Source organism: Cervus canadensis, chromosome 16 (assembly GCF_019320065.1).
Source record: "Cervus canadensis isolate Bull #8, Minnesota chromosome 16, ASM1932006v1, whole genome shotgun sequence".
Lineage (NCBI taxonomy): Eukaryota > Metazoa > Chordata > Mammalia > Artiodactyla > Cervidae > Cervus > Cervus canadensis.
In genome coordinates, this window is record NC_057401.1 from 31,025,603 (window position 1) to 31,049,093 (window position 23,491).

General features: G+C 38.2%; 1 protein-coding gene across 2 annotated transcripts in view; it reads right to left on the reverse strand.

Annotated features, from left to right (window-relative positions):
* Positions 1–17,878, reverse strand: part of C16H5orf51 (chromosome 16 C5orf51 homolog) — a 31,581-nt gene extending 13,703 nt beyond the window's left edge. Inside the window, exons 1-5 of one of the 2 annotated variants that reach the window (XM_043488769.1) lie at positions 17,649–17,878; positions 14,402–14,508; positions 12,251–12,394; positions 10,919–11,050; positions 6,672–6,786 (exon numbers count right to left, since the gene is read on the reverse strand). In XM_043488769.1, the coding sequence (XP_043344704.1) occupies positions 6,672–6,786; positions 10,919–11,050; positions 12,251–12,394; positions 14,402–14,508; positions 17,649–17,748 (598 nt within the window). In that variant the 5' untranslated portion in view covers positions 17,749–17,878. The remainder of the gene's footprint in view (positions 1–6,671; positions 6,787–10,918; positions 11,051–12,250; positions 12,395–14,401; positions 14,509–17,648) is intronic. The other variant, XM_043488768.1, reaches the window with a different exon arrangement.
* Between the last annotated feature and the right edge of the window lie 5,613 nt (positions 17,879–23,491).

The window sequence follows — 23,491 nt, forward strand, 5'->3', positions numbered from 1 at the left end:
ATTACCTTAAATGTAAATGGGTTGAATACCCCAACCAAAAGACAAAGACTGGCTGAATGGATACAAAAACAAGACCCCTATATATGCTGTCTACAAGAGACCCACCTCAAAACAAGAGACACATACAGACTAAAAGTGAAGGGCTGCAAAAAAATATTTCACGCAAATGGAGAACAAAAGAAAGTAGGAGTCGCAATACTCATATCAGATAAAATAGACTTTCAAATAAAGGCTGTGAAAAGAGAAAAGAAGGACACTACATAATGATCAAAGGATCAATCCAAGAAGAGGATATAACAATTATAAATATATATGCACCCAACATAGAAGCACTGCAATATGTAAGGCAAACACTAATGAGTATGGAAGAGGAAATTAATAGTAACACAATAATAGTGGGAGACTTTAATACCCCACTCACAACTATGGATAGATAAACTAAACAGAAAATTAACAAGGAAACACAAACTTTAAATGACACAATGGACCAGCTAGACCTAACTGATATCTATAGGACATTTCACCGCAAAACAATCAACTTCACCTTTTTCTCAAGTGCACACAGAACCTTCTCCAGAATAGGTCACATCCTGGGCCATAAATCTAGTCTTGGTAAATTCAAAAAAACTGAAATCATTCCAGTCATCTTTTCTGACCACAGTGCAGTAAGATTAGATCTCAATTACAGGAAAAAAATTGTTAAAAATTCAAACATTTGGAGGCTAAATAACATGCTTCTGAATAACCAACAAGTCATAGAAGAAATCAAAAAAGAAATCAAAATATGCATAGAAATGAATGAAAATGAAAACACAACAACCCAAAACCTATGGGACACTGTAAAAGCAGTGCTAAGGGGAAGGTTCATAGCATTACAGGCCTACCTCAAGAAACAAGAAAAAAGTCAAATAAATAACCTAACTCTACACCTAAAGCAACTAGAGAAGGAAGAAATGAAGAACCCCAGGGTTAGTAGAAAGAAAGAAATCTTAAAAATTAGGGCAGAAATAAATGCAAAAGAAACTAAAGAGACCATAGCAAAAATCAACAAAGCTAAAAGCTGGTTTTTTTTTATTTTAAACAAAATTGACAAACCATTAGCAAGACTCATTAAGAAACAAAGAGAGAAGAACCAAATTAACAAAATTAGAAATGAAAATGGAGAGATCACAACAGACAACACTGAAATACAAAGGATCATAAGAGACTACTACCAGCAGCTCTATGCCAATAAAATGGACAACTTGGAAGAAATGGACAATTCTTAGAAAAGTATAACTTTCCAAAACTGAACCCAGGGAAAAGAAAATTAGGAAGATCTACAGACCCATCACAAAGCTAAGGAAAATCGAAACTGTACATCAGAAATCTTCAGCAAATAAAGCCAGGACCAGATGGCATTCACAGCTGAATTCTACCAAAAATTTAGAGAAGAGCTAACACCTATCTTAACTTTCAAAAAACTTCTTTCCCAGGGAAAAAATTTTTTGGAGGGAAAGGAGGTAAACTTCCAAAAACTCATTTATGAGGCACCATCACCCTAATTCCAAACAGACAAAGAGCACAAAAAAGAAACTACAGGCCAATATCACTGATGAACATAGATGCAAAAATCCTTAACAAAATTCTAGCAAACAGAATCCAACAACATATTAAAAAAATCATACACCACGACCAAGTGGGCTTTATCCCAGGAATGCAAGGATTCTTTAATATTTGCAAATCAATCAATGTAATACACCACATTAACAAATTGAAATAATAACCATATGATTATCTCAATAGATGCAGAGAAAGCCTTTGACAAAATTCAACACCCATTTATGACTAAAACTCTCCAGAAAGCAAGGAACACACCTCACCATAATAAAAGCTATATATGACAAACCCACAGCAAGCATTACCCTCAATGGTGAAAAATTGAAAGCATTTCCCCTAATCAGGAATAAGACAAGGGTGCCCACTCTCACCACTACTATTCAACATAGTGTTGGAAGTTTTAGCCACAGCAATCAGAGCAGAAAAAGAAGTAAAAGGAATCCAGATAGGAAAAGAAGAAGTGAAACTCTCACTGTTTGCAGATGACATGATCCTCTACATAGAAAACCCTAAAGACTCTACCAGAAAATTACTAGAGCTAATCAATGAATATAGTAAAGTTGCAGGATATAAAATTAACACACAGAAATCCCTTGCATTCCTATACACTAACAATGAGAAAACAGAAAGAGAAATTAAGGAAACAATACCATTCACCATTGCAACAGAAAGAATAAAATACTTAGGAGTATATCTACCTAAAGAAACAAAAGACCTATACATAGAAAACTATAAAACGCTGATGAAAGAAATCAAAGAGGACACAAACAGATGGAGAAACATACCGTGTTCATGGATTGGAAGAATCAATATTGTCAAAATGGCTATTCTTCCCAAAGCAATCTATAGATTCAATGCAATCCCTATTAAGCTACCAACAGTATTTTTCACAGAACTAGAGCAAATAATTTCTCAATTTGTATGGAAATACAAAAAACCTCGAATAGCCAAAGTAATCTTGAGAAAGAAGAATGGAACTGGAGGAATCAACCTGCCTGACTTCAGACTACATAGCCATACTTCATACTACAAAGCCACAGTCATCAAGACAGTATGGTACTGGCACAAAGACAGAAATAAAGATCAATGGAACAGAATAGAAAGCCCAGAGATAAATCCAGGACCTATGGACATCTTATCTTCAAAAAAGGAGGCAAGGATATACAATGGAAAAAAGATAACCTCTTTAACAAGTGGTGCTGGGAAAACTGGTCAACCACTTGTAAAAGAATGAAACTAGAACACTTTCTAACACCATACACAAAAATAAACTCAAAATGGATTAAAGATCTAAATGTAAGACCAGAAACTATAAAACTCCTAGAGGAGGACATAGGCAAAACACTCTCTGACATAAATCACAGCAGGATCCTCTATGACCCACCTCCCAGAATATTGGAAATAAAAGCAAAAATAAACAAATGGGACCTAATGAAACTTAAAAGCTTTTGCACAACAAAGGAAACTATAAGCAAGGTGAAAAGACAGCCCTCAGATTGGGGGAAAATAATAGCAAACGAAGCAACAGACAAAGGATTAATCTCAAAAATATACAAGCAACTCCTGCAGCTCAATTCCAGAAAAATAAATGACCCAATCAAAAAAATGGGCAAAGAACTAAACAGACATTCTCCAAGAAGACATACAGATGGCTAATTAAACACATGAAAAACGAGCTCAACATCACTCATCATCAAGAGAAATACAAATCAAACCACAATGATGTACCATTACACGCCAGTTCAGGAGGCTGCTATCAAAGTCTACAAGCAATAAATGCTGCGAGAGGTTGTGGATAAAAGGGAACCCTCTTACAGTGGTGGGATGCAAAAACTAGTACAGCCGCTATTTGGAAAAGATGTGGAGATTTCTTAAAAAACTGGAAACAGAACTGCCATATGGCGACCCAGCCAATCCCACTTCTGGGCATACACACTGAGGAAACCAGATCTGAAAGAGACACATGCACCCCAATTGTTCATCGCAGCACTGTTAAATAGCCAGGACGGTTGGAAGCAACCTAGATGCCCACAGCAGATGAATGATAAGGAAGCTGGGCATATACACCATGGAATCTATTACTCAGCCATTAAAAAGAATTCATTGAATCAGTTCTAATGAGATGATGAAACTGGAGCCCATTATACAGAAGAAGTAAAGCCAGAAGATAAAGTCATACAGCATACTAACACATTATATAAAATGGAATTTAGAAAGATGGTAACGATAAGCCTATATGCAAAACAGAAAAAGAGACACAGATGTACAGAACAGACTTTTGGACTCTGTGGGAGAAGGCGAGGGTGGGATGTTTCGAGAGAACAGCATTGAAACATGTATATTATCTACAGTGAAACAGATCACCCGCCCAGGTGGGATGCATGAGACAAGTGCTCAGGCCTGGTGCACTGGGAAGGCCCAGAGGGATTGGGTAGAGAGGGAGGTGGGAGGGGGGATCGGGATGGGGATTACATGTAAATCCATGGCTGATTCACGTCAATGTATGACAAAACCCACTACAATACTGTAAAGTAATTAGCTTCCAACTAATAAAAATAAATGGAAAAAAAAAAAAAAAGAACTATTCTGGGGCTTCCGTGGTGGCTCAGTGGTAAAGAATTCACCTGCCAATGCAGGAGACACAGGTTTGATCCCTGATCTGGGAAGATCCCATATGCTGCAGAGCAACTAAAGTCTGTGTGCCACAACTACTGAGCCTGCACTCTAGAACCCATGGGCCCCAACTACTGAAGCCCACATGCCCTAGAGCCCTGCTCCACAACAACAAAAGCCATCCTAATGAGAAGCCCGTGCATTGCAACTAGAGAGTAGCCCCCGTTCACAGCAACTAGAGAATAGCCTGTGCAGCAACGAAGATACAGCATAGCCAAAAAAAGAAAAAATAATAATTATTCCAAATTATGCTTTTTATACTGGCTAACAAAATTTAAAAAGAAAAACAACTTAGAACCACTCCACCAGGGTCTTAAGAGTAATTTAGCCTATGAAAAGTAGGCTTCCTGGCTACTAGTATACATCTCAAGGAATCAAGTAGGGAAGAACAAACTGCTTTAGTTGAGAGCAAGCCAACACCAAGAGGACTGACTCCTGTGGCAAAACTGCTAGGGAGCTGATCTTGCTTTATTGTTTCCTGGAAAAAGAGACCCTATCTGTGCCTGATTCCACTGTCTAAGAAGCAATGGAAGGTAGAGGCAAATGTAATCAATTATAATCTAAAAGAAGACCAGTATCACAAGGATAGTGATAAAAAACATTCCAGGCCATGAGAATATATAACTTTATGACTAGAAATGGGAGAATAAGGGAAATATTGTGCCTTTTTCTTTGAGTTTGCTACTGCTGCTAAGTCGCTTCAGTCATGTCCAACTCTGTGCGACCCCATAGATAGCAGCCCACCAGGCTCCCCTGCCCCTGGGATTCTCCAGGCAAGAACACTGGAGTGGGTTGCCATTTCCTTCTCCAATGGATGAAAAGTGAAAGTGAAATCACTCAGCCGTGTCCGACTCTCAGCAACCCCATGGACTGTAGCCTACCAGGCTCTTCCATCCAGGGGACTTTCAGGCAAGAGTACTGGAGTTTAAATAAGCTTTAATATCCACCTCTGCTTTTTCTTCCATGAGGGTGAGGAAATTTTAGAAAGCTCATTTTCAATGCAGCTAATCAATTCACTAGTTACCTGGAATAAATACTTCTCACGAATAAATCAAAACACATTTGTCAAAACATCATGTTTGTCAAAACATCATGCTCACTGAAGGAGCACTTTATATCCACAACAAGTTTTTTAAGGACAAGCCATTTGCCTGAATAAACTGAAGGGAAACTTTTGGACACCAGTAGCCAGTCATATATGTTAATGGCACTTAATTCACAGTGTTTTTTGTTTCCATGCCAATGTTTTCTAATAGAAAGGAAAAGTCTACAGCAGTTACCAAAGAAGAATTAAAACACCCTTATAAAATTAAAACACAGAATCTTCCCTAAGTTTTCTTCTTTTTCCCCATGTTTGATTTTTCCCATCAAAATTTCCCCAGAATTTCACATGAAGCATAAAAGAAAGTTTACATATATAATCTAACATCTTTTGCCAGCTATGTGACCTTACCAGACTTATCAGGACCTCAGTTCTTCCATCTGTAAAGAGACACTAAAAATATATGGTTCTTCCCTCTCAAACCTCAGTCTAAAACCCAAATAATGCTCTACTTCCAGTTCCTAACATTTTCAAGTGCACAGATGTTTATGACAGAAACCAGCAGGTACCATACAACATGCAGTCTTCCCTTCTTTCTTAGTCAAGAGACTTTACTAGGGATGGCAAGGTATAATGTAAAGGGCAATACATCCCAGATTCCCTTGTAGCTATATGATGCTCTGTGATTAAATTCTGGCCAGTGAAATGTTGGCAGAAGTGTTCTCAGTGTTGTAACAAGTTTCTAAGAAGGCTGTAAGACCTGGCTGAAAGAAACTTCCTTTTGCCATTCCTAGAGGCTAAAACATAGCTAAAACAGAAGGAGCTCCAGCAGCATCTTGAGATACTGAAAATAGAAGCAATGTCCTCAACAGGGATGCCTGTTGCACAATTCTGGCAAATACTGTTTATATGAATTCTATAAAGCACGTCCCTCTGAAGCCACAGGGCTCTACTTCAAAAGATGATACAGGAAAAAGATAGAAATTTGATGCCATGAAGTCACCATAACCAGCTATGGACCTTTTTTAAGTGAAGAAGCAGTAAATTTATTCTTTTTTTAAGTTACTTCTAGTCCCTGTTACAAGAAGCCAAACCTAGAGCCTGATCAGGGCTGGGTAGGGATGCAAAGAAACTAAAAGCAACATGATAAATTAATTTCTTTAAACTATTAAACAGAAATTAGCAGTACTTTTATGTATTACATGAGAAGACTTTCAATTTTTAAAAAAACCTTTTATTATTGTTTCGTCTGTAATGTAAACCTTGAAATTTACTTAAATCAGTTAATCTAAGAAACATTTTAAAATATTAAAATACTCTGAAACACTGAGGAAACTGAAAAAAGAAATCATATTACCTTCACTTAGTAATTTAGCTGTGTCTAGGTCTTGGAAAGAAACTCCTTCATTTAACTGGATGGGACACCGAAAATTCAGCATCTGTAGTAAGTAACTGACTCCATCAACAAGGTACTAAATGAAAGTCAGAAACAAAGAATCCAGGTTATTAAATGCAGAGCTATAGAAACTTCAAATGTTAATATTTTTACTCAGGAGAATACTTGCTAATAGTTATTACTAGATATGTCTTATGGTTATTACATTACAATGCTGTAAGGACCCACTACCTTGAAATTTTTTAAAGGGTATTTTAAAGTATAACCCTCCAATTAGTAAAAGGGTATGGGGGGAAAAAACCTTCAAGGATCACAGTGCTGTTGTGGTGAAGGGGCTTTTTTTTTAACTCATGAACCATGCTGTGCAGGGCCATACAAAATGATGGGTCATAATGAAGAGTTTTGACAAAATGTGGTCTACTGGAGGAGGAAATGGCAGCCCACTCCAGTATTCTTGACTTAAGAACCCTATGAACAGTATAAAAAGGCAAAAAGCTATGACACTGGAAGACAAGACCCCAAGGTTAAAAGGTGTCTAACATGCTACTGGGCAGAGGGCAATTACTAATAGCCCCAGAGAGAATGAAGCAGCTGGGCCAAAGCAGAAATGATGCCAGTAGTGGATGTCTCTGCTGATGAAAGTATAGTCCGAAGCTATAAAGAACAAAACTGCATAGGAACTTTGAATGTAAGGTCCATGAATCAAGGTAAATTGGAGGTAGTCAAGCAGGAGGTGGCAAGATTGAACATCAACATCTTAGGAATCAGTGAACTAAAATGGACAGGAATGGGCGGATTTAATTCAGGTGACCATTATATCTACTACTGTGGGCACAAACTCCTTAGAAGCAATGGAGCAGCCCTCACAGAGTCCAAAATGCAGTACTTGGGTGCAACTTCAAAAATGACAGAATGATCTTGGTTCCCTTCCAAGGCAAAACATTCAACATTCACAGTAATCCCAGTGTACGCTCCAACCACTGATGCCAAAGAAGCTGAAGTTGAATGGTTCTATGATGACCTACAAGACCTTCTAGAATTATCACCAAAAAAAAAAAAAAAAAAAAGATGTCCTTTCTATCACAAGGGACTGGAATACAAAGTAGGAAGTCAAGAGATACTCAGAATAACAGCCAAGTTTGGCCTTGGAGTACAAAATGAAGCAAGGCAAAAGCTAACAGAATTCTGTCAAGAAAATATGCTGGCCATAGCAAACACCCTTTTCCAACAACATGGGAGGCAACTCTACACATGGACATCACCATCATCAGATGGTCAATACCAAAATTAGACTGATTATGTTCTTCACAGATAAAGATGGAGAAGCTGTATACAGTCAGCAAAAATAAGACCTGGAGCCGACTGTGGCTCAGATCATGAGCTACTTATTGCAAAATTCAAGCTTAAATTGAAGAAAGTAGGGAAAACCACTAGACCATTCAAGCATGACCTAATAAAATCCCTAATGATTATATACAGTGGAGGTGACAAACAGATTCAAGGGATTAGATCTGATAGACAGAGTGCCTGAAGAACTATGGACAGAAGTTCATAACATTATACAGGAGGCAGTGACCAACACCATCCCAGAGAAAAAGAAATGCAAGAAGACAAAGAGATTGTCTGAGGAGGTTTTAGAAATTGCTGTGAAAAGAAGAAAAGTGAAAGGCAAGGGAAAAAGGAAAATATATACCCAAATGAATGCCGAATTCCAAAAAGAGCAGGGGGAGATAAGAAGGCCTTCTTAAATGAAAACTGCAAAGAAATAGAGGAAAAAACAGAACGGGAAAGACTAGAGATATCGTCAAGAAAATGAGAGATATCCAGGAAACATTTCATGCAAGAATGGGCATAAGGGACAGAAACGGTAAAAACCTAACAGAAGCAGAAGAGATTAAGAAGAGGTGGCAAAAATACACAGAAGAACTATACAAAAAGAACTATACAAAAACTATACAAAAAGGTTATCTGGGATAACCATGATGGTGTGATCACTCACCTGAGCCAGACATCCTGGAGTGTGAAGTCAAGTGGCCCTCAGGAAGCATTACTACAGACAAAGCTAGTAAAGGTGATGGAATTCCAGCTGAGCTATTTCAAATCCTAGAGATGGTGCTGTGAAAGTACTATACTCAATATGCCAGCAAATTTGGAAAATTCAGCAGTGGCCACAGGACTGGAAAAGATCAGTTTTCATTTCAATCCCAAAGAGCAGCAATGCCAAATAATGTTTCAACAACCGCAAAATTACACTCATTTTACGTGCTATTTTAACAAGGCTATACTCAAAATCCTTCAAGCTAGGCTTCAGCAGTACCTGAACCAAGAACTTTCTGATGTGCAAGCTGGGTTTAGAAAAGGCAAAGAAACCAGAGACTAATTTGCCATCAATTTGCTATATCATGAAGAAAGCAAAGGAGTTCCAGAAAAACATCTATTTCTGCTTCACTGACTACACTAAAATCTTTGTGTGGATCACAACAAACTGTGCAAAATTCTTAAAGAGATTGGAATACCAGACCACCCTACCTGCCTCCTGAGAAACCTGTATGCAGGTCAGGAAGCAACAGTTAGAACCTTACATGGAACAACTGACTGGTTCAAAATAGGAAAAGGAGTATGTCAAGGCTGTTTATTGTCACCTGCTTATTTAACTTGTATGTAGAGTACATGTACATCACATGAAATGCCAGACTGGATGAAGTTCAAGCTGAACTCAAGATAGCCAGGAGAAGTATCAACAACTTCAGATATGCAAATCATACCACTCTAATGGCAGAAAGCGAAGAGGAACTAAAGAGCCTCTTAATGAAGGTGAAAGAAGAGAGTGAAAAAGCTGGCTTGAAACTCAGCACTAAAAAAATACCAAGATCATGGCATCTGGTCCCATCACTTCATTCCAAATAAAATGTAAAAAAGTGAAAACAGTGACAGATTTCATTTTCTTGAGCTCCAGAATCACTGCAGACAGTGACTGCAGCCATGAAATTAAAAGATGTCTGCTTCTGTAAGGAAACCTATGGCAAAGCTAGACAGTGTAGTTAAAAAGCAGAGATATCACTTAGCTGATAAAGGTCCATATAGTCAAAGCTATGGCTTTTCCATAAGTCATGTATGAATGTGAGAGTTGGACCATAAAGAAGGCTGAATGCTGAAGAATTGATGCTGTTGAGCTATGGTGCTGGCGAAGACTCTTGAGAAGCCCTTGGACTGCAAGATCAAACCAGTCAATATTAAAGGAAATCAACTCTGAATATTCACTGGAAGGACTTATGCTGAAGCTGAAATGCCAATACTTTGGCCACGTGATGGTCAACTCACTGGAAAGTCCCTGATACTGTGAAAAGACTAAAGGCAACAGGAGAGGATCAGATAGCACCACCAACTCAATGGACATGAATTTGAGCAAACTCTGGGAGATAGTGGAGGACAGAAGAACCTCACATGCTACATTCCACAGGTTGCACAGTCAGACACAACTTAGGGGCTGAACAAGGGAAAAAATTACTAACCAAGAACACATGATTCAGTAACATACTTGTCAAAAATGTCATCAGAGAAAGAAATCAATAAAGATAATAAAGATGTGTTCAATAGCAACTTGTTAAAAATATGGATACACTTACTATAATTTGGAAATACTATAATCAAATTTTTACATCTGAAACTGTGACCTCTCATTTGCAGGCCCACATAAACTGTGTACAACCAACCCAAGATAGGAAGGATCCATAGTGATACAAATATTAAGACAGGATCTTTGCTTTTACTGATTTGGTCAGAAGAATCAGGAAAAATCAGAGAGCCACAATTTTCTAAGAGCAGGGTGATGTGGAATCTTTAGGAATGATCTGCTGATAAAAGAGGCTCACTACCAAGTTTGTTTTCTTCAGGCCAAAAAATATGCTTAGAAATTAATATAGATTATCTGTCTTATATTTTAAAAAATAAAAATCTGGGACTTATAAAAAAAGTGTAAAACTTCCCAGTTTACAAGGGATTTTCACATGTTATTTTATGGTTTTTCTTTTCCACATTGTTTAATCTTTACAGTAAGTCCAATTTAAGATTACACAGCTGATAAATACAGGCCTGGAATGAAAACCCAAGCCCTTTGATTCCTTGGTTCTTAATCCTATATTAAAGACAGATTTTATAAACATTTAAATGTCAACAATCAAATATGTATGAGGAATTTGCCTTTTTACCTTTTTAAGTAAGCTAGATTTTCTTGTGAGCCATTCTCTCCTTTTGGTCAGAGAATGACAATACATATAGAGTAGGGCTCCTCGCCTCCAGGAGAGACATTCCAGGAGTTCATCTCCAAGCAAACTGCAGTGCTAAAATACAACAAAGACTCAGTTAAGAAGAGAAACTTCATGTCTGTAAAAATAAAAATTAAATTTCAAAATATTGAGAAATTAAAAATATTCATTTCATAAAATCTGCCCTTTACTTAGCAACCTACACAGGAATGACTTACTTTGAATCAATTAGAAATACAGACATCTACTGCTACATAAAAATTAAAATAGCTACTCCAATTTACAAATATTTCTAGCTAACTGATATTCAAGTGTTTTAGTAACTAAATCCTTTAATGTATTTCAAATGTAAGTATTCCACAGTCTGATGGAACAAGTAAGTTTTCAGAAATACATACATGTTACTTGAAACATTTTCTACTACTACTAAATTAAAATAATGAAAAGATATATACAAAAATAACTTAATGAATCAAACTTTTATTATGTGGTATCATTTAAAACTTGGGATTACTTATTTCCACAGTTAGCATTCCCTGATAAAACAGAGAGCAACAAAGATATTTCAGTAGAGACAGCCAGCAGATAGTTGAAGATGAGAAATTATTTGCCTGAATGAATGGATTTCCCTGCTGATCCATGGGTTTATAGTAGTCAGGGCTAGATACAAAAATCTTGGAAATCATTGAAATAGAGACAGCAGTAAAAAGCGTGTGGACAAGTTGTCAAAGAGAGACAAAATAGAACTATTAGAGGATTAAGGAGATATTCTTGGGGAGTGCCTATGTTTCCAGAATGGGAGAGAGGTGAGATGCTTAGAAAGAGAAAGAGCAAGGCTTCTCAGAGATGAAGAGAAGCATGCAAGGCCTTCAGGGATGCTATGATCCTTGGAAAGAAAGCAAATGTCCAGGAGAAAGAGGACTGTGAAAGAACCAGAGATGTGGTCATTAAGATTACAAGGAATCTTCCAGAAAACATAGCATCTGCAAAAGTAAAGGGAGTAGAAACAGCAAATGTGCATCTTTAGAAAATGACTATGCACTGTGCAAAACTTTATCATAGAAAATGTTCTGAAACATATTTATAAAAATGGATACTTTAGTTTTGACATCAGTCTGAAACGTTCAACTCTCATATATCCCTCCTTCAGTCAATTTAAAACAGAGACAAAGACACATTTAAGAAAAAAAACATAGATCCTAAAGGGTAGTCTAGCAGGAATTAGTAGTAGTAGTAGTCTAGCAGGAATTTAATTCACAGCTGTGCAAATCTTACTTTTGGATGCATATTATTTTCTTTAACCAAAATTTCTGGTTCTGAAAGAAAATTGATCAACTCTTTTACTTTCTGTGAAGAATCTTCAGGAAAATCTTCATCTACTAGCTTGTTCTCCTCAAAATATGTCATGTCCAAAATAGCCTGAAGTAAGAGAGAAAAAAAGTATAATATAAAAGATTTGAATTAGAACGAGTAACTCTTACAGTTTAATCTTACATATATTCTTTGCAACCCCATGGACTGTAGTCCGCCAGGCTCCTCTGTCCGTGGGGTTTTTCAGGCAAGAACACTGGAATGGGTTGTCATTTCCTTCTCCAGGGGATCTTCCCAGGGATTGAACCTGCATCTCCTGCATTGCAGGTGGACTATTTACCTGCTGAGCCATCAGGGAAGGCCCAGTAGTCCTAGCTGTAAATATAATCTAAGACAAATTTACAGTAAACTTCGTAAGATTTAACTAAATACTGATTTAAGATAATCCAGCTTTCCTCAAAAAATAAAATGGATATTTATGTTTTAATTCAGGTAAGTTAATCATATACAATTATAAAAAGTTTTTTATGTTCTTTGTTATTTGCATATATTACTTTCTGAACATTTTCTAAATGCCTGCCATTATCAAGAAAAGGTCACTACCTCCAGTTTTGTACACTGAATCTTCAAAGGATTACCTGTTTCCCCAAATGAAGAGCCAGCACTTTCAAACTACCCAATCCTTTGTCTCTGTTTAACCTACTTGACGAAGACTAAGGAAACTGAGTTCTGCTCAGTTGGTCGGTTCTATCTAACCAACCAAAGACAAGCCATACTTTACTTCTTTTTTAAAGCCCCAGTTTCTTCATTGACAAATTGTCTTTTAAAGTCCCTGGCCTTGAGGATAAAATGAATTAACATATGTAAATCACTTAGAACATGACCTAGCACACAGCACTACTTAAGTGACAGGTGCTCTGGTGTTAGAAGGCCTAAGCCAGGAAGGGAGAGATCATCATCCTAAGGAAAAGGACCTGTTGAATCAGAACCACAAGTAAGCTCCAGAAGGGTTTGATGAATTTTAATTATATCTCTAATTCTTTTGCCTTATTCTCAGAAATAAGTTAAAATGTCTACAGCTCTCCCATATGAAAGAAGTAAGATAAACAGGGAACCTTCTGAAGGGAAAGAAAGAAAGTGAAGCAAATTTCTCCCGAGCTGCAATAGCTCTCTGGGGTTTGTGGGTACTTGTCAGAGGCTCATTCAACCACATCTGAAGGCAGAAACTATCTCTATGTATCTCCTAACAGAAAGCAGTGTCAGGCAGCTAAGTGCTATGAATGTGTGTTTTGGAAACTCGACTAACTTTACTCTTATTTCCTATAACTGTTATTTCCTATAACAACTTCATCTTTATTATCCCCTGGCAATCAAGTAAGGGCATACGAAGCACTCTGTCAACTATAAAGTGCTATATAAATGATAGCTACTATAATAAAACTGTGTTTTCTTCAGGTTTTGCTTTTTTGTTGTGCTGCACAAATGCAGGATCTTAGTTCCTCATGGAACTCCATCAGGGTGAAGTCTGTGCCCTCTGCAATGGAAGAACAGAGTCTTAACCACTACATTGCCAGGGAAGTCTCTCAAAATTATGTTTATTAATGTGAACTTGCCTCAGCAGTTTGAGAAAACCTAGAAAACAGACCTTGTCCATAGAGAAGTCTGAATTTGAAAGAAAAGTGAAAGAAGAAGGGGGAACAGTTTCCTGTTCTTACGGACTTGTATAACAAAAGCAAAGGTAGTAAAGCAAAGAATCCAAAGGAAAGCTAAATTTCAGGGAAAAAAAAAAATAACCAGAGGCCTTATAGAAACCTCTATTCCCTCTGACTAACCTTTCAGAGCTTGGAAATTGCACATATGAGTATTTTGCTTAATTATCTATACAGGGAAGCAATATTGTTATCTCTAAGACTTTTTCCCTGAGTTTATAATCCACACATCCAATAAACTTTACTTCTTTGAAAACTGCCTCACAGTTTCAAGTTTATATGCCTTATACATAGTTTTTTGAACAAAAACATTATAAATAAAGAACATTAAACCTAAATTTTGGAGTCAACTCTTTTAAGTAAGAACCTGCCTCCACAATATGTCAGAAACAATCTGATTCAGTACCTGTGTGTAAAGTTCTAGAAGATTTGATGGGGTTGAACATTCTTTGTCTTCACCACACTGAAATTTCAATTTTTCTAGAGCTGCAGAGGCGCGAATTAAAAAGTGATCTAGAAGAGATAAAAATATGATTACTTCACCTAGTTTCAGGTGTCTTTTAAAGAAAAAAAAAGCTACATATCTAAAATGATAAAATTAAAACAACATAGTAATATCTTTTCTAAAACATGAATTATATCATAATACCTAACTCAGCTTAAATTTATCATGGAAATTTTTCCTTAAAAGCTGGACTTAAAACTTTCTAGGTTCAGTTGCCATTTCTTAAGCACAACCTGTACTTTCATAATGTTTATTTTATGATGCTAACATACTCAAAACATTTAAGCATTAAATTTAAAACTTTTATTGGAAGAGTACAAATAATATACATAAATCTACAGAAAGGACTTCCACTAAAAACTTATAATTTCATAAATACATTCTGAGAAGGAAAAAGACTGACTAAACCAAATGCCTCATAAAATGTAAGTGCTGTCAGTTATAAAATTATAACTTTGTAATTATATTTACATATTTATGCATACAAATAGCTATTTTAAGTAAAATTACACAATATACCTGAGTAGTTTATTTCTTAAAAACCTAGGAATCAAAACCTGGACAAAATTAAGTATTTCTGATATACCCTCTAAAAGCAACTTGTCCTCACTTCCCCTCTACATTGTCTAATTCATTCCTTTTTTCTTTTGCTTCTACAGTTTCACCTTTTCTTATGAAATTTTCCTCCCTAACCCACCAATTGTCCATACCAAGGTGCTATCCACCCTTCTGCATCCTGGGTTGGAAAAGAACCCCTGGAGGAGGGCATGGCAACCCATTCCAGTATTCTTGCCTAGAGAATCCCCATGGACAGAGGAGCCTGGTGGGCTACAATCCAAAGAGCTGCAAAGCGTTGGACACTGAGCAATGATGCACACACACACATCATCAAAAAAAACATCAAGACACTTAGATCCTTGAGATTGCCCCTCTGTAGCTTTCTGCTCAAATATATAACCTTTTCCCCTCACTGGTAAACGGACAATGTAGGACCTGGTGAGGGTCCATCTGATCCAGCCTCAGCACCTACACAGGTAGGTAAGCAGATCAGTGTTGGAACAAAAGCATCACCAGTTTAAGTTGCATCTGGCAGTAATACGACAACCTTAAACTTTCCCTGGTAAGGCCGAAACTGTATCTAGACCAGATTCTGAAAGCTTTAAGGTCCAGTATTCACCTAAATTGAAAACTACTTCTTCAGCACTGCCCTCTTCTCTCTCCTCAGCCCAGAAGTATCAACCCGACAGCTCAGGAAAAAAGATTCTACTGTGAACTGAAATGGTTTGGAACATGACACTCCTCAGAAGCTTCTTTAAACAATGAGTTGATATTTTCTTCTTAATTTGAAGGATTATTTTAAATGTAAAGACCTGCACTGAGTTCATCAAACCATTGCTAAAGGAGCATTTCACATGAACTCATGACATAATTAGAGAAGTGGAGGGATAATGGCTCACTGTTTTAGAAAATTTTTAGGAAACGTAGAATTTTTCCTAACCTTTCAGTCAACATAGTGACTGACAAGGCAAAGATAAGAGATTCTAACATAGTCCTCAAAAAAGGTCCCTCTAATGTATATTTCCACATCGTAAACACATTGTGCTTGTACAATGAGAAATAAATGAACAAAAATTGACCAGTAGTAGAAAGGCAAGTATTCTTACATGGACTAATGTCTGGCTGTATCTGATCAAATTCAAAAACTACAGGAACTATCAATCCCTACAACCTAATATAAATATCATTAAAGAACAAATTTTTACTGTGTATTATTTTTGTTGTATTGGAAAATACAAGTTCGAATACATGGAACTATGTTTTAGTTAAACTTCATAAAATCAAATCTTGCTAGTAATACTGAACAATTCATAACGTGGACCACTATTATTGCAATGCTAGTACATTTCAGAACTTTAAAGTCTCCAAACAAGAATATATTACTTTTCAGCCCTCACTCTAGACTGGATTAAACTATTCTTCCATTGGAAAATGAGAATGGCTTTTGGGTTTATTGGTAAGTGAATAGTATACATTCTTTTATCTCTTCAAGACTGGTTCTAATGGAGCTGGAGTGGGGTGGAAATCACTGAATAGTTTATTTAGAAGTAACCTGGATACACTTCCAGACCACAGCTACTGGAATAGCTACTATTGTCCACGAACTAAAATTATTCATGTGATTCACTTACCACAAACCAAAAAAGGAAACAACTTCAGGGTAGTCTTGTGGATTTTAAACAACAGACCCCTAAGAAAAGAAAATCCAGCAAATAGTCTTGTATGGAACTAGAGCCATTTTATCATGGACCTTATTTAATAAATTCACCAACTATTCAATCGCTTGGGAAAACGTTCCACTACTATTTACCTATGACTCCGAAGACAACGAGACAGCCCACACAATTTTTTTAAACTTTCTATCTGTAAGTAAAGGTGCAAAACTCGCTAAGAAAGAACGTAGAAAACTATAGGCAGCTGGTAAGTAATGAAAAAGAGCAAACGTCGAGGTGATTCTGTGTGTCAGTTTTTCCTAAGGAAACCGCCTAGATATTTCAAAAAAAAAAGTAGTAGTACTGGCAGGGCCCTTGTGACAACTCAGGTGATGAAGGTGAGAGAATCGTTTTCATTATGCCAACGTAAATCTCTTCGGTAGACTACTGTTTACAGTTGAGTTTATAGACTCCAAAACACAACACAGAAATTTACAACGTAACGATAAAAAAGTAGGAACTATTATACACGCCAAACTATCTTTACGACATGCAAAACTACCATTACTTATTTGCGTACCACCATCCAACTTTAACCACTCATTTAAACTTCCCTGTGTACTTTCATCCAGATCTCGCCCTTTTGCCAGTCGCCACCGAGACAGTTAAAGACAAGAAGCACTGGTTTGCCTGAGATTTCAGCGGTTTTCGCGGGTTATGAAAAACCTGGTCCGGAAGTAAACACCTTTGCCTTAAAGCGCTGTGAGCTGCTGGAGGTAGACAAGAGACCGCCCAGCTAGGGCCAGAAGCGCAACACCTTTGGTAGTTCTGGCCTGGAATCCACAGACTACAGGCCGCAGCCTCAGCCCCTGTGGCCGTCGAGAGCCAGCTCCGAACAACCGCCCGCCTGCCCGCCTCCCTCTCCTCGGCTCCCTCACCATCTTCGCCGGCGGCTTCGCTAAGTTGTTGTATGTGGGCCTGAGCCAGGTCTCCGAGTTCCTCCACTCGCCTCACCACACTGGAGCTTGCGGCCGCCATGGCCACAACGGGCGGGCGCGCCCAGTCACGTGACCGCGCCGGCCCGCGGTCACCTGATCCCCCGGTGCGGGCGGGGCTGCTTGGGGCGGAGCTCTCTTGGTTGGTAGGAGGGGACCCCAGTTCCGAGAAAGGGCTGGCTCAGGCCCGCAAAGGTTGTTCCGGGTTATCCTTTTCCTCCAGGACTTCTCCTTCCACAGCCCTGAGTAGGCATTTTGAGGACGGGCGTGACGTCAGGACACGCCTCCCTCCCGCCCCACTTCTAAACCAATAGAGAGCCGCCGGCTCTGTCTTCCGCGATGATCCAATGAAAAGCCAGCTCTCTCCGCCGGGGTCTGGTTGGAGAGCACAGCTGCAGCGCCGGATTCCTCTGCGGGACGTCCCTGGTGGCTCAGGCGTTAAGGCGTCTGCTTATAACGCGGGAGACCCCGGTTCAATCCCTGCGTCGGGAAGATCCTCTGGAAAAGGAAACAGCAACTCACTCCAGCGTTTTTGCTTGGAAAATCCAATGGATGGAGAAGCCTGCGTTGGGGTCCCAAAGAGTCGGACATGACTGAGTGACTTCACTTCTTCAACAGAGCAGACATTAACCTCTGGAAATAGGGCTGTCTGGTTTTGGTTGTCTAAAATACGGAAAGCCCGACTGGCTCTTCTGGAGCACATCCAAATCTCTGAGAGGTTATTGTGGGTCTGGTTGGGCTTGCCTGGTGTCTCAACGGTAGAGAATCTGCGTGCAATGGAGGAGACAGGGATTGGATCCATGGGACCTCTAAACTCGGGTGGACATTCCCAGTCTTGGGTTTGCTTTATTTTTGGTCTGCTTTGTCTAGCTCACATTTAACATTCATCTCGTTCCAGTGTACAAAAATTTTGCATTTACAAAAATTTCTATTGCCACATATCTCTAGACCCTCCCTTAAAGAGGGTCTAAAAAGCTTCGTGGGCAAAGTTCTTCTCAACTGTGAGTTTCAAAGCACTGAGAAGTCTAACTTCCATTGTCCCTTCCCTATTTTCTTGCCTCTGATCAAACAAACCTTTAATCTTCATCTTCATCAAACAAACCTTCATCTTTTTCATTTTTTGATTTGACACAATGTATTTTGAATAATCTCCATCCTATCTTCTGTCTTATGGAAGTCAGTTTTTTATTTAATAAGGGATACTAAAAATAGGTGCCAACTAAAAATTGTCACTTGTCATCTGTTGCCATTTTACAAGAATGAAGTCACTAGCCATTGTTGTCACTGACCTTCAACACACCCTGAAAGGAGTTCAGGGCAGAGATCAGAAATGAGGCATGCTGTGCTCTGGGAAAAACTGGCAGAACAGGCCTTTGGATGGTTATTTTCAGGAGAAGATTTTGTGAGCCCAATTTCTTGTATCTTCTCATGCCTGGAAAACCACTAAAGTCTTTAATGGAGACATCTGTTCCTCATGACTAGCATCAAACCTTTACAAAAATGTGTGCCTGATTGCAAGTATCCCCCTTCACTAAAACCATGTATATACTGACAGGTCCTCAGAGCTATGTACAGCCCAGGCTATAGTCCTCATCAGGTCCCAAATAAAACTTAATTCACAACTCACTGTGCATTTTTTTTTCTCAGTTTACATGAGGAAGCTGTGTGTTGTGATTTATAAGTTACTGGCCACAATGGCTTTCTTAGCTGACCTTTGCAACAAGTTTCTTCCATCTTCAATTCACCTAAAATATAGAGGGCAGGAAACATATATTACTTTTGTGTCCTCAGTGATTCCCACAGTGCCTGATACATGATAAATACTCAGGAAAAGTTTATTAATTAAACAAAAATTTCATGTTATCTTGTCAATATCAATTCAATTCAGTCGATCAGTCATGTCCGATTCTTTGTTACCCCATGGAATGCAGCACACCAGGCTTCCCTGTCCATCACCAACTCCCAGAGCTTGCTCAAACTCATGTCCGTCTAGTTGCTGATGCCATCCAACCATCTCATCCTCTGTTGTCCCCTTCTCCTACCGCCTTCAATCCTTCCCAGGAAGAGTCTTTTCCAGTCAGTCAGTCCTTTGCATCATGTGGCCAAAGTATTGGAGTTTCAGCTTCTGCAACGGTTCTTCCAATGAATGTTCAGGACACTCTAATCAGGAAGTTGAAGGCCAGGAATGTTATATTATGTGATCAATGTGGGCTAAAGAGGGGACTTCCCTGATGGTCCAGCAGTTAGGACCCTGAACTTCCACTATAGGAGGCCATGGGTTCTATCCCTGGTTGAGGAACTGAGATCCCACATGCTGGATGGTGAGGCCAAAATATATATATATATCACTGGAACTGTAAATTTTATTTCATAAATATACTTAATGAGGTTTGGTATTTTGAGATGTCAAATGCCTATTAAATATATCTTATATATAATATGTCATACATATATATGCTAAAGAATCAAAACTCTAATAAGCATTTAAATGCTTATCAAATATATATTTTATATATAGGCTAAAGAATCAAAACTTTAATAAGCATTTAAATGCTTATCAAATATATGCTATACATATTATATACTATATATATAGGTTAAAGAATCAAAACTCTAATAAGTATTTGACATCTCAAAATATCAAAACTCACTAAGTATTAAATAAAATTTATAGTTCCAGTGATTCATTAAACAACCATGGTCTTTCAGGAAACAAATGTGACACTTGGAATTATTGCTCAACTAAGTGTGTAAATGTTTTCAGAGAGAATCAGATGGATCTGAGAACATATAGTACAGCCCCTTATATCCAGGTGAAGGAACTGGACAGAATTTGACTACTAACCATTCCAAATCCTAGAATATGTGATTCTGTGACTTGCCCAAAATCATACCAAAGTAAGCATTAGAAGATTCTCACCATAGATACAAACAGATAACAGCTAGCCCTCACAATGCACACCAAAGAAAGGGCTTAAAGACAGAGGTCTAGTCCCAGAAAAGAGCAAACATGAGTAATGTCTTCAATTTTAGAGTTAATTATTTCTACTTTAGGAAACCTACGACGCATAGAACAAATTAAAATATAATGCTAGATTTTAAAAACTTCCCAGAAAAATTAACAACTCATTATTAATCTACCAAAAAGTATCATCTAAAATAATTTATCTCATTTGGACCATTTTCTTCCCCATTAATATATAATGGATAAAATACAACTGGCTAAGAAGAAATTAATTTCTATGGATGTCTATAAAAATAAAAAATCTTTTTAAAAATAAAATTTTTGATTGCCTCTGAACTACTAGTACTTACAAGTTGTACCATTCTTTTGAAACTGTCTCTTTACTGGTTTACATTTTTTGTGTGGGTCTTATTCTTTCATATAAATTTGTCAACCCTCTGTGAACAGGGGGTTGAGTTCTTTTTTTTTTTTCAGTTGCCACCAGTGACTTGAATGTTATAAAACCTCAATAAAAATTTACTTTCAAACTCCCCTCGTGGTCCATTGGTTAAGAATCTGCCTGCCAACGCAAGGTTTGATCCCTAGTCCTGGAAGATTCCATATGTCAGGCAGCAACTAAGCACATGTGACACAATTATTGAAGCCCACGTGTCCTAGAGCCCATGCTCCACAACAAGAGAAGCCACTGCAATGAGACACACCACAACTAGAGAGTAGCCCCCACTCACCACAACTAGAGAAAGCCCATGAGCAGCAACTAAGACCCATAGCTGCCAAAAATAAATAAATAATTAATTCTCTTTTAAAAAAGATTTACTCTCTTTTTCATGTAATGACCCATTATTGGGTTAAGCACTGTAATAGGCACTGGATTTATAGCAGTAAACAAAATAAATGTGATCAATGCCCTCCTGAAGACTGTTATCTAGCTTGGGAAGATAAAGATATGCAATAATCACACAAACTAATACATAAGTTTAAAACTGTGGAAGATGTTATGAAGGAAAAACAAAGGGATAATTTGGTTTGAGATCTCAGAGAAGGACTTTATAAAATCCTTTCGACGTTATTATCACCTAAAGGACAAATAAAATTACCCAGGTGAAGAGTGGGGGTAGGTACCGACCTGGGCCCAATTAGGAGAAAGAAACTACATGAGCATTTGAATAAGGAAAGTCTGATATAAAGAATTATTACAAGGACTTCCTTGATGGTCCAGTGGTTAAGACAATTAATTTGAGCCACAGAAAGCTCCTGAGCAAAGTTGAAAAACTCAGCAGTGGCCACAGGACTGGAAAAGGTCCGTTTTCATTCCAATCCCAAAGAAAGGCAATGCCAAAGAATGCTCAAACTACCGCACAATTGTACTCATCTCACATGCTAGTAAAGTAATGCTCAAAATTCTCCAAGCCAGGCTTCAACAGTACATGAACTGTGAACTTCCTGATGTTCAAGCTGGATTTAGAAAAGGCAGAGGAACCAGAGATCAAATTGCCAACATCCACTGGATCATTGAAAAAGCAAGAGAGTTCCAGAAAAACATCTACTTCTGCTTCATTGACTATGCCAAAGCCTTGACTGTGTGTACCACAACAAACTGTGGAAAATTCTGAAAGAGATGGGAATACCAGACCACCTCACCTGCCTCTTGAGAAATCTGTGTGCAGGTCAAGAAGCAACAGTTAGAACTGGACACAAAACAGCAGACTGGTTCCAAATAGGGAAAAGAGTAACTCAAGGCTGCATATTGTCACCCTGCTTATTTAAAATATGCAGAGTACATCATGAGAAACACTGGGCTGGATGAAGCACAAGCTGGAATCAAGATTGCCAGGAGAAATATTAATAACCTCAGATATGCAGATGACACCACCCTTATGGCAGAAAGCAAAGAAGAACTAAAAAACCTCTTGATGAAAGTGAAAGAGGAGAGTGAAAAAGTTGGCTTAAAACTCAACATTCAGAAAACTAAGATCATGGCATCTGGTCCCATCACTTCATGGCAAATAGTTGGAGAAACAGTGGAAACAGTGACAGACTTTATTTTTGGGGGCTTCAAAATCACTGCAGATGGTGACTGCAGCCATGAAATTAAAAGATGCTTGCTCCTTGGAAGAAAAGCTATGACCAACGTAGACAGCATATTAAAAAGCAGAGACATTACTTTGCCAACAAAGGTCGGTCTAGTCAAAGCTATGATTTTTCCAGTAGTCATGTACGGGTGTGAGTTGGATTATAAAGAAAGCTAAATGTCTAAGAATTGATGCTTTTGAACTGTGGCATTGGAGAAGACTCTTGAGAGTCTCTTGAACTGCCAGGAGATCCAACCAGTCCATCCTAAAGGAAATCAGTCCTGAATATTCATTGGAAAGACTGATGCTGAAGCTGAAACTCCAATACTTTGGCCACCTGATGGGAAGAACTAACTCATTTGAAAAGACCCTGATGCTGGGAAAGATTGAAGGTGGGAGGAGAAGTGGACGACAGAGGATGAGATGGTTGAATGGCATCAGCGACTCGATCGACATGAGTTTGAGTAAACTCCAGGAGTCAGTGATGGACAGGGAGGCGTGGCGTGCTGCAGTCCATAGGGTCACAAAGAGTCGGACACTACTGAGCAACTGAACTGAACTGAAGCTCCCAAGAACTTTGTGCAGTTGTTTGACTGGGAAACAGTGGAAAATAAGGCTAGCTAATATGAACATTCTTAATATCAGAAATGTTCATCTTTTCAGAAACTTAATGGATTTATCTTCACGGGCCTTTTATACAGCAGCTAACCTACATATATACACTTTGTTGCCAAGCACTACTCATTAAC